The 12,392-nt window shown below is 39.9% G+C and overlaps 1 protein-coding gene across 14 annotated transcripts in view; it reads right to left on the bottom strand.

Annotated features, from left to right (window-relative positions):
- LOC127194577 (phosphatidylcholine translocator ABCB4) overlaps positions 1 to 662 on the bottom strand; it is a 258,699-nt gene extending 258,037 nt beyond the window's left edge. For all 14 annotated transcript variants that reach the window (XM_051152051.1, XM_051152047.1, XM_051152046.1 and 11 more), the window contains exon 1: positions 628 to 662. In XM_051152051.1, coding sequence (XP_051008008.1) covers positions 628 to 630 — 3 coding nt within the window. In that variant the 5' untranslated portion in view covers positions 631 to 662. The remainder of the gene's footprint in view (positions 1 to 627) is intronic.
- Positions 663 to 12,392: the final 11,730 nt, after the last annotated feature.

Below are 12,392 nucleotides of genomic sequence, written 5' to 3'. Positions count from 1 at the left end.
ACAGTTCAGGTAAATTTATATGGATCGTTAGAAAATAGGAAGTGTTGGTGGAAAAAGATCATTAAAAAACAAAACAGCAATAAAAAACACACCTATAAAATTCCTGTCACATTCCAAGCGAGTTTAAAGAAAAGCTTCCAAACAATCAGCATGGAACCAGAAAATTAAATACTTATATAATTGTTTCAAGTTCAATTGTTCAGCCCAGAATAATGGTATACGCTAAATCATAGTAATGGATAATCCATTGCTACCTTTAATTATTATAAGTACTTGGGACTTTGACCGTGCCAAGATGCTAAGGGACTTTAAAAATGTCATGCAATGAATCCATCTCTCATATCCAGATTTCAAAGATCACGACAAGGAAAGGCCCAAGGCCATGGATCAAAGAGACATAACTCATAAGGATAATACAGAAATCTGGGCAGGAAGCGATGTCTGCTAAGTTGTAATTCATTTGTCAAGTTACAAACCATCTTTGCTTGAAGGTAGGAGAACTCTAATCAGTTAGCTTTACCGCCTCATTACTATAGTCTCTGAGAAAATACTGTAGCAGGTGAATTATCTCTTTTCTAGGGGACAGAAGGAGGAGTTAAGTTTGAAAGTAGTAGATTAAAAGCTCACCATTGTAAGCACACTGACGGCTGGTTTCTTTTCTTTCTTCTTTTTACTGAAAACACAGCAGAATAATTACACAAAACTTTAAAAATTATTCAAATCCTTGCAATTACTAAATCAATTTATAGAGTTTTTGTTAAATGGCAATCACAATCCATGTCAATATTAGCCAATAACACATACTTGTGTGATACTTATGAGGCTGAAATGTAAATATGTTTGCATATATCTTAGACATCTACCTAGGTGGCTCTAGAAGAGAATTGGGCTTTTTTTTTTTTTGAGACAGGGTCTCTCTGTGTAGACTTGGCTGTCCTGGACTTACTTTGTAGATCTGGCTGGCCTCGAACTCACAGTGATTCGCCTGCCTCTGCCTCCCGAGTGAGAATTGGGCTTTTTATATATTCTTTGTACCTTAGACAGACATCTCTTAACTTTCCTAACACACACTTTTTACAATAAGAAAAACACTCTCTAAAAGGGAATGTTTTGCATTTTTGTTCTAAGTACAAAATCATCTATGCTTTTAGGATTGGCCATCTTGATTATCATCTGAGTAATTGTGTCCACTTGACATCCTATATAGAGACTGAATGTTTTTCTTAATCATTCCTCTTCCTAATAAAGGCCCATGATGATCAGATGCTGAACACAACCAGCCTAAGAAATGGAGTAATGAAATCACCCTGTGAGGAAATCTAATTGTGAAAGGGTATCTGCAGCACTAACTGAACCATTACAGAAAGAAATACAATCTAGAAAAGATGCTCTATGAGGACTGAAAAAGCTGTCCTTAGACGAAAAGGTCAATTCTTATTTTGAACCCATATTCAAATGACTCCCTAATTCATTTCACTCCATGTGACTGCCACGTAGGATGTAATAGCATACTAACCATAGCAAGCCTTCTTTTCCTTGTGTAGAAACAATGCTAAAAAAGAAAGGCCTTACTTTTACATGTATTTTTAAGTTCAAAAAGTAAATTCATCTTCTGTTGACTAAATAACATTTAAGCAAAATCAACATTCAATACCTTTCACAATCGCTCTCCAGTTTTGTTTTGTTTTGTTTTGTTTTTTTCAGTTGCTCACTGAATTTGGACCTCCTTAATTTGGCTAGATTAGTTGGTCATTACCCTTAGGATCCCAAGCTTTTTTAATGTGGGTTTTTGTGGCATGACAAGGTGGCATGACAAGTGTTTCACAGACAGAACCATCTTCTCAGGACTAACACAACCAGCCTAAGAAACGGTGTAATTAAATCACCTTTTTCTAAAGAAGAAGGTCAGAGGTTACTTGCATTTGGCTTGATGTTACATGGACAATGGACATACTATACATGAACATCTTCAGGTTTGGATTCACCCTATTCTCAGAAAACATGCACTCAGTATCCCATAAACCAGGATGAGAAGAGAGCAATAACCACACATGCGCGAGACTTTTTATGCTTCCATTCTCTAAAATGGATGCTGCTTGGAGTTGTTGCAGTAATATCCCAGGCACTAAGTAAGCATTTCCCCACACAGTTTGTAAACAATTCCGAGGGAAGCAAACTTCATCTTTCTTTCAGGAATGAGAAAACTGCAGAAGAGTGGAGTCCCACAGCTGGGACAAAAACCCAAGATTTAAACTCCCTGTAACAGGAATAACATCCAACCTGTAAGATGCATCCTCGGACTTTGAAGATATTGTACGGCATGAAAATGTACTTTTGTGCCAACTCTCAGGCCTACTGGATTATTCTCTACTCCCATCATCACAAACAATTTTTACAGAGCAACTTATCAAACATCGTCTTAGAGCACTGGTATAAAGCTTATGGCCTTGGTTTTGAACCATAATGCCACGAAACAAACAAACAGAACTCTCAACAAACCATGTTTGTGAAGGATGCATAGAACACACAGTCCAGTGGCGATTGTTATTATTAATCCAGTGGTGATGAGGCGTCCCGTAAGTACTGCTCAAAAACAAAATTCTGTGTGAAGAAGACTCTGTAGGGAATGCTGGCACTGAAACAAGGATCTGTGGAGGACTGGACGCCCCATTCCCCTCCACACAGCCTCATACTTACTCAAATGTCTAAGTGCCTGTGGTGAACTCAGTTCTTTAAACTATTTTTAAGGCAAAAATTAGGCTCCACTATGTGTCTTCTTTGTTCATGTAAATGTTTTGTTATTGAAATATGAAATAACAGGAAAATGTAAAGGTTAGTATATAATTCACCTAGATTCATGAACTACAACATTTGACATTTATCCAGACAAAGAGTACATGCTATCAATTGTTAAGATTCTGCCAAACTATTAAGCTGCAAATACCATACTACCGATATATTCCACTATCATTATCATGTCCAAGAAATTAAGCTCAATGTGGAGATTATTTAAGATCTAACCCACAAAGTTCCCAAGTGTGCTCTTTGTCTATTTTCTTTACTGAACTCGGATTTAGTCTGAGCTCATTCAGCAGATTTGCTGGTTAGGTTTCTTTAGTATCTCTTAATGTATAAATCCCCTTTTTGTTGTGACACTGGCTTTTCTGAAGGGACAAAACTGTCCCATGGTTGAATCTGCTTCACACCGAGCACAGACGGAGGTGTGTGGTGGTGAGCAAGGGCTTACAAGCCAGATCTGCCACGGGGAGTGTTTATTTCTCCTCTCCGTCCCGGTGGACTGAAATGAATCTTAAAGCCGTAAGTCAGCACACTTTTGACAGGCTTGGTGGGTCCATAGGGTTACCTCTGCTTTCGGTCTCAGATGCTATCTGATGGCATTCTTAGCTTGTGATCTGCTTGCTTAATACATCCCCAATGACTTCAGGTTATAGTCACAGGAATGTTAGGTCAGACACAGAGGTAGGCTGAAAATAAGGGTATTATGGGGGCCTGAGATTGCCTATGACAATTTTTAAGTAGGTTCTAGATCTGCAACATTCCTACCTCTCTCTACCATTGAAGTTAATCACACTTGTAATCAGCCGTTGTAGAATTTTAAATGTAAGATGTGGCTTCTTTCTTTCTGTGGTAATACACCAGTTTTATATATAAAAAGTTATTGAGAGCCAAACAAAATTTAATTTGGGCCTCTTTTCTTTCTGCCACAAACATGTGACATCTTACAGAGGTAGTTATTTTATCAGAAGCAAGATAATAGGTCACAGCAGAGAGCCCAGGCAGCATATGGCTCAGGTGCATGAGCGATCAACAGTGCTCATAAAGCTGAGGTCATAAAACTAAACGGATGTGAGCAATGGCCGCTCTAGATGCTGAACAGGAGTCTCTTACTGTCACACACATCTGAAGGACTGCTCCAAGCAGAGCAGTTCCTTCTAAGGGCTGCCTTACACTTCTGAAGGCTGAAATAACAACCACTAATTTTTTATTGAAGTGCTGGAGGCTACAAACTAATTGCTCAAATGTATATAACAGGGCATGTAAAGTATGAAAGTGAAACGATCCGGCTACCTCTTTTTGTCCATCTTCGAGAAGTTCTTGTCTGCTCTTCCGTTAAGGTCCTCTTCAAGCTCCATCACGACCTGAGGAGAAACCACAGTTCAGCTAAATACATGGCCGCGGGGGCCCAGAGCTTAAACAGACCTCAGTGCTACTAGGAGCCCAGTGAGAAGGAGCCCTGCCCCATGCTCCCTGGGCTGGCATGGAGGTAACTCATCCCGGGGATTCCGGGAGCTCCTGGATCATCCCGCCAAGGCCGGGTGCTGGGCCTGGATCCGGCTGCCCCGCCCTGCAGGGTCCCCTCCGCCCCAGCGTGCTCCTCTGCAGGCCAGCGACTGGGAGCTGGGCAGCAGGATCCACTTGCGGGGCTGGCGCCAAAAAACACCGGCTTGGGGTGGGAGGTGCTGTTCCCGGAGCTCCCAGAACGACTTTGAGCTGTCGCCACTTGGTCCCCGCGGACTTCTAAGGCCCCTGCCACCCGGACTAGGCTCAGACATCCGGAGCACCGTACCCCTCCTGGGAACTGCTCACCTCACGTGTCTACCTTGGGCTTTCCTTCGTAGAGTCTGCCAAGGTGTAGAATTTGGAAGAAGTGGCTCTGACTGTAGTGGAGCCTGGGAGGATGGAAGCAGCTGCTCCTGGAAACCGCTGTTTGGCTGTGCCGGGGTTTTCTGAAGGCAGAGGAATAAACTTCGTGGGCTCAACCTACGCCCAGGCTCAGTCCCGCCCAGCCAGTGAGTTTGACCAGGAGGTTACACCAGCTCCCGGCCCAGCTTGACTCAAGGAATACTGCTGGAGAAATTGCGAAACAGGTTGGATTTCTAGGCGAAATGTGCAGTCCGGTTTACTCTCGCAAATGTCAAGTCAACAGACTCACATCCCGGAATCATCAGAGGCACACTTGTAAGAGTCGCATCTCTACATGGTCACGCACTTGTCTATATATAGAGTTGTGAGTTTGTAGATCTGCACTTGGCCTTCTACACGTGACAAAGGTAAAAGACGCATTCTAGGCATGACAACTAACAGTCAATTAAACTGACTTAAACTAAATAGCCAGTTAAATTTACCCTGCCCATCAGTAAATTCCCCTTCTTTGAAGAACTCTTGAAAAGGCTAAGAGAACCCCTGTGCAGGAGCTTTTCTTCAGTATTTCACAGTTTGTCAGTTATATTGGCTTATACCTTTTATTTAAAAAAAAAAGAAAAAGAAAGAAAGAAAGAAAGAGGACAATTTCCAGTATGCAAATGAAGCATTTTGATGTAGAAATTGTGTTTTTAAATATGTAGTATTTTGAAGTTTTAGCTATCAAACCAATGTCCATATTCCTCCAGGGCATTTGAAATTCTTACAGGTCAATCTGGATTGTAAACACAACTTTTTACATATTACTTTAGTCAGTGTTTCTTTCTGTGTTTACATTTCATATGCTTCCTGAGATTTTCTTCAAACAGACCAAAAGTAAATACAGTCTTCCCAATTCAGATTCACAGAGCAATTTTAACCCCTCCGAACATTCCATTCTTTTGTAAAACGTAGCTGTTTTGTAACCTCTAATTTCCATTATCTGACTTACACCTATTGCCTCTGGACTTGCTGCAAGTATAGAGGAAAAGAAAATCCTGTCATTGTTTCTGCATAATGTGAAAACATAACTTCTCCCTTTGATATTTTTTTTCTACCTTTTACCCCAAAATGTACTTGATTTGACTCTTTTGGAAGAGGACATGTAATTGGTTTTATGTTTTGTTTGTTTTCTAACAATGCTATAGACTTTCTAACAAGTCACTACTGTTTTGGGGGGGGGTGGAGGTGGGGGGCGATGTTTGTTTTCCTGATTTCTAATTGGCTGTGCTCATGTACAGCACCTGGCATTTCTGTCTTGTTTTTGCTTCTGCTGTTTCAGTACTCTTCCAACTCTAGAGACTGCGTTTCTCACATATTTGGTTCTGTATGCACTTGAAGGAACAGGAGTAACTAACATTTCTTAAGCACGGGTCATATATGAGAAACTGCACCAAGCACTTGAAAAGAATAAACTCACTTAATCCTCACAGGAACTGATGACATTGCTACTATTACTGTTATTCTTCTTTCCTGGTAGATGAAACAGGTCCACATTTTTTGCCAAAAACCCCCACAGCTTGTGAGCATTGGACTCAGGACTTGAAAGTGTCCTCATAGCTATCCCACCCTTTTCTTTCCTTCTTTCCTATGGGGAGTGGGGTGCGTGGATGGGCAGTGTTTCCATATGTATTTCCAAACTGGTCTTGAACTTCAGTGTCCCAATCTTAGTCTCTGGAATGCTGGGATTACAGGCATGTACCAGTACACCTTCACCCTTGGCCCCCGTACACTGTAGAACGTGACCACAGCGCATTGCTTCCATTTTGAGTCTCATGAAACTTTTCACCTTATGACTCCACTTTAGAAAAGCTACACTGCCCCGCTGCTGACAACCATGTCACGTTTAAGAACTTACTAGGTTATGAGGATTGTAGCATAGTGCTTCTCTCTACTCATCTTCTGCCTCACTTCTTTAAACCATCTCCCCCAGCACATCACGCTCCTTTCATTTCAGCTGATTCCCTGCATTTCTCAGGTTACTGGCTGCTGCTGGGGCTGCTGTTTTCACTCTACGCTTTTCTAAATCTCTCTGTACTGAAGACGTGGACCCAATGCAGTTGGATTCAGAGGTTGGGCTTCCTCCGGAGAAGTGGTTGGATCGTGGGGCTTGGACCTAATGAATGGATTGGTCCGCTAAAGGCTTCCTACGCCGGTGGGCTATTGTGACTAAAGTGAAATTTAAAAGGTAGGACTTAGTTCAAGGGAGGTCTTTGGGGGGTCTGTCTTCTGGAGTTATGTTTTGTCCCTCCACTGCCCCTCTTCGCTTCCTAACTGCCATGGTATGAGCAGCCATGATGCTCCACTTCCCTAGCCTATGGACTGACATCTCTGGAATCACCAATCAAAACAGACCTTTTCTCTTTTGAATTTGTTTCTCTAAGATCACAATGATGGAAAAACCAGCAGGTTTTCTCCTAAGATTTCTAAATTTTCAGGTTCTTCTTCTAACAACCCTCTTGTAAATTGTGTCTCTTTCCTATATTTCTATAAGAATTTTCTCTGCTTCTCTGAGCTCTTCTATTTATCTACCTTAAATCCAAATCTAATACATCCTAAAAGAGGGACCAGAATTCACCTTGATGAACTTATTTGACTCGAGGCAGAGAAAGACTATAATGCGATCCTAGTGCAAAACAAATGATTCAGTTGTGCTAACAATAAAAGGTCCACAATATTACAGTGTCCACCCATTTATGTGTAACTGATTTTTATGTGTGAAGGATGTGTGACTAAGTGACAAGGACACTGAACGACTGCACCTAAGCTCAGGTTAAATTACATCATGAGATTGCTTATTAAAATCCTGCATTAGAAAAATATCAACTCTTGGCTTGGCAAGACTTCTCAGTGGGTAAAGGCACTTTCCATGAAGGCTGACAATGTGGGTTGAATTCCTAGAACACACAAGAACAACTCCCCCATATTGTCGCCTGACCTCTATGTGCATGCATACAAACAAATAAATAAATGTAATTTTTTAGTTTAAAAAATATATAAGCTTTTAAATTTGGTAATTTCCCAAATGGCTGTTCTGCTACCAGTTAGCCTATAATGTGACCGTCATAGTTCAGGGAAAATGGTGATAACAATAAAAGAAAACTTTAATTTAAAATTAAGAGATTTATTAGTGTACTCTAGGCAGAAACGATTTCTACTCTCCACCTACTCGTTAGCTTTTACTTTCAATTTGCTGCTTACCAGTACTTCATATGAGAATGGGTTTTTGTTTTTTGGGACACGCGTAAGGATTAGATATCTTCTTATTAAAAAATACCATGACGCCAGCAACGGCCTACTGAGGTTGGACTAGTAGGTTACCTGCCTGCACTGTCTTCAAGGTGCTTTGGGGGATTAATTTTTCCACCAAACATCTCCTCCGAGATCCGTTAGTGTTCTCTCTCAAACTCCATTAGTGAATCCTCCTTCTGAGGAAGCCACTGTCTTCTAAACCTTTTGAGCAACTTTTAAGTGACTGACCAAACAAACATAGAACAAAGGAGTAAGGGTTTGTGGGTTTGTTGTTGTTGTTGTTGTTTGTTTGTCTTTTGTTTTTTTGTGGGGAGGGGAAAAGAATGGGTGAGAGCAATGTGGGCTAAGGAAGGCCTATTCCAGTTTCATTAATTATTTCTGGATAGCTCTCAACAAAAGTTTGTTTTAGTGGTGGAACTTAGGTGAAGTTTTAAATTTTTAAACTTTTTTTTGAAGTTTTCCTACATTAAAAGTGTATTTTTTGATAGTGGAAATGGTAAAAATTATGTTTTAAAAATTAAGCAGATGAATAAAGCAAAGGGCCAGAATTTTAGCCTTTGTTTCTCAATACAGTTTGCTCATTATTAAAGATCATTCATATTTGGGGAAGGCCAAAATTAATGAGCTAAATTAAAATTTGACACTGAAAATTCTTAGGACCCTTTTTTGCAGAGATTTTCCATATATGTAAAAAATTTCCTCATCATATTTCTAAGCAGAGAAAGGGGATAGGGAGAAAAATGAACCAGAAGTAGAGATGCACTTGAGATAGGATGGCTGAGGCAGCCAGATGTCTGCTTTGGTTTGACTGTCAACTGTTCATATAATGTGGATACAGTTTCCTCCCAAGCTGATGACTTCCTATCAACCCCAATGAGAAGATCAAAGACTTGAAGATAACTTTCCAGAGTAAGCACTGTATAGACCCACATGAAGAAGATAAGAGTACAAGAGATCAATTGTGGACTTAATGGTCATACCTTGGAAGAGTTTTCGTTTCTCAATTGGAATTACACTTCTTTTATGCTGAATGAACATGCAGCACATGTAGTAAGTTAGAGCCTACATTCTGTTAATGGCGTTACTTTATATTTTAAAACATACCCAAGCAAATAGATGAACTTTAGCAGGGGAGTTATTTCCTTATTGGTCCTTTGCTTAAAAGTATTGATTATTATATAGTGGGCACTTGGTTAGATGCAGATGACACAAACAAGTACAATACCTTTATACTGTTTGTGGGGTGAGGAGCTCGGAGCTGAAAAATCATTAGGGTAATCTTAGCATATGGGCCAAGTGTTTGGTTTTTACTTTTCCAAATCAAACCAAACTTATTCATCTAAGTTACCACTATCCATTCCAGAGTAAATACTCAAGGGAATTGTATGCCTATCGACATCAGTGTTGTCTGCCAAAAGAAGATGATGTAAGCTTCTTTTTTTTTTTTAATGTGTTTTCAGAGTCTACTGAAATACACCTTCAGTTGAGTGATGCCAGTAGTAAAACTTGCCTTTTCTTAAAGATATAGAAACAAGAGAGAATTTAGCACGGTACTAGAAACTATGGATGTTAGTATCAAACTGGGTCGAAAGGTCTCTGGTCTCTGGATGTCTCAAACTCCTTGGTTCTGTTGATCCTTGTACCTTGGTTTCTGGAGTAGTTGGGGCAACTGGCAAAAGACTGGGTAAGTTATGGTTATTCAACACTGGGAAAATTATTTTTTGAAACTCAAATTCTCCATATTTAAAATAACTCATCAAATAAAAAAACAGTTGTTTAGTACCTGAATGATTCAGTTCTCAGGTGGTTACTGTGCTGTTGCCATTGTTAATATACTAGTGATTAATTTCATTAAGAGTTTCAATTCAAAATGAGATATGAGCTGGGCATGGTTGTGTACACTTGTAACATTTAGGAGGTAAACTCAAGATCAATAGTTCAAAGGCAGCAGTGCAGGGGTGCACACCTTTAATGCCAACACTCAGGAGGCAGAGGTAGGCAAATCTCTGAGTTTGAGGACAGCCTGCTCTACAGAGTGAGGTCCATAACAGCAAGGGCTACCCAGAAAAACCCTGTCTTGAAAAACCAAACCAAACCAATTATAACAAGAGCAACAAGCCACAACCAGCTCAAAGGCAGCCTGGGATATATAAAGGACCATGCCTCAAAAATCATGATAAATAAAATAATATAGTGTTCTTACACCCTTAGTAAATATGTTCGAAAGGCACGTTCCTTAGACATCCAATTCATATTCAGTAGTAGCAGTCCTAGTGCATGCCTATTTCTTTCTTACCTTGGTTTATAGCCAAACCTTTTACCCTCAGACATCAGCACTAAGAAATGCCTGATATAAATATAACATTATCTTTAAAGGTTTTTTTTTTTAAACTCTTGGCAGAGTTCATGAAAAGCATCATTTCCTGTTTAGTTTTTTCAATTGCTTTATGATTCATAGACTTTGAACTTGCCTAATCTCAAATGAACTTTCTCTTGAGAACAAGGTTAACTCAGTTCAACGAGTCAGTGTTCATTTATCTTTCCCAGTTTTTGTACTATTCTGAATGATATAATTATTAAAAATATGCTTCCATAAGTTAAGAATGTTCTATAATGTGGATTCATTGTTGCTTATATCTCATTTTAAAATTGAAACTTGTTAGTAAATACTTTTTTTTCAGTTTGTATAAGGACTTTACTCATTCGTGCAACAATGCTAACAACTGAGTACCTCCTAGATTTTATTCACTTTATTCCTTGAGAGCACAGTATATAATGACAAGCAAACAGAAACCTCTTTTTGGGTGTATTAGTTATTATGTCTAGGCAGTGAGACTAAAGTTCACTAAGTGTTTCAGTGTGTTCAAAGGTAGAAAGTGTTCTGAGGACAAATGGAGAAGGGGAGGAGACTGGTGGCAGTAGGTGGAGGAAGATACCAAACTTAATAGTATGGTCAAGGGAGACCTCACTGAAGAAGTGACATTTAACCAAGATAGGAAAGAGCTGGGGACAGTTTTGAGTGGTACAGTTACGATCTTGGAAATCTTCAAAAATGAACTCTGTTTAACATGGATTCTACTATAGGATGTTTCTCACAGACCAGAGTTTCTAGATGTTTCAGTTTGGAAAAGAATGGAGAGGTCATCCTATGCAGTTCTGCATTACACTGACTCTCTGAATTGTTAAAGAACCGATGCTACCCAATCAAGAGAGGAAAAACAGCTATGTTAGCAACCTAGGTTTTCTGTCTTAGAGCTTTCTGCTCTAATGGGCAGATTTCAGCCTGGCAAGTGTGGGATATGTTTTGGAAGGACAGGGCAGTCCCATTCTGCAGTTGTTTCTTTTTCAAGTTTCTCTCATCTTGACTTTACTCTTGCCACTGACCAGACAAGGCAGCCCATTTTCCTTGCCATGCCCCAGGATCCCCTAGAAAGGCTGTCAGTACCAGAAGGTAGACCATAAGGCAGATAATCTATTCATTCTTCCAATGTCTGCCTCCATGTACCTAAGATTCCAACTCCAGACAACAATGGTCAGAAGTTTAATGCACAATACTTAAAAAGAATGAAAGAGAAGCCAGGCATGCTGCCACATGCCTATAATCCCAGCGCTTGGGAGGCAGAACAGGCGGATAGACGTGAGTTTGAGGCCAGCCTGGTCTACAATGTGAGTGCAGGACAGCCAAGGCTACACAGAGAAACCCTGTCTTGAAAAAATGGTATAAAAAAAAAAAAAAGAAAGAAAGAGTGAAAGAAATGTTCCTCATTACAAGTAGCTATTTTATTCTAGTGATAAATTATCTCTAAAATATATGAAATAATATTATCATAGAAAATGAAGGATGATGTTAACTACAGTACTCTAAAATAAATTATAAAACTTTTCACTTATCCTGTGACTTTCCTGAAATCATAAATAAATTCTGATTCTTATCTTTCAAAGAGGGAAATTCTGTAAATCTACCAAATATCTGGATGTGAAGTCTCTACTGTTTGACAATGTTCTACAGCTCTGTTGCTACTGTAGCCCTACTCACTGCTCATTAAGCTGCAGTGCGTTTATGTAGGAAGAAGCGATAGTATACAGTTGGTACTGTACTATCACCTTAAACTTTGTTCCTTTTATTTTACTTGACCGCTGTATAGTACAGTCGCGTAGTTCTCTTCAAACCTAGCATGCTGTCCTTATTGCCATGCCACCGTATGGCAGGGACAATTATTCAAGAGTCAAGTTTTTCTCTTTCGCCATCAACCTTGTTGTTCTTTGAAACAGTTCAATGTAGAAGTTATGATATACGGGGCTGGAGAGATGCCTCAATTGGGAGTGCTTGCTGTGCCAGCATGAGGACCTGTGTTTGGTCCCCAGTACTCCTGTAAGAAAGCTAAGTGCACAGGGGGCACCTGCCATCCCTGGCTTGGGAAGCAAAGATAAGCGCTAGG

This window comes from Acomys russatus, chromosome 10 (assembly GCF_903995435.1).
Source record: "Acomys russatus chromosome 10, mAcoRus1.1, whole genome shotgun sequence".
NCBI lineage: Eukaryota > Metazoa > Chordata > Mammalia > Rodentia > Muridae > Acomys > Acomys russatus.
The sequence above is the reverse complement of the archived record's forward strand: the minus strand, read 5'-3'. Positions and strand labels throughout refer to the sequence as shown.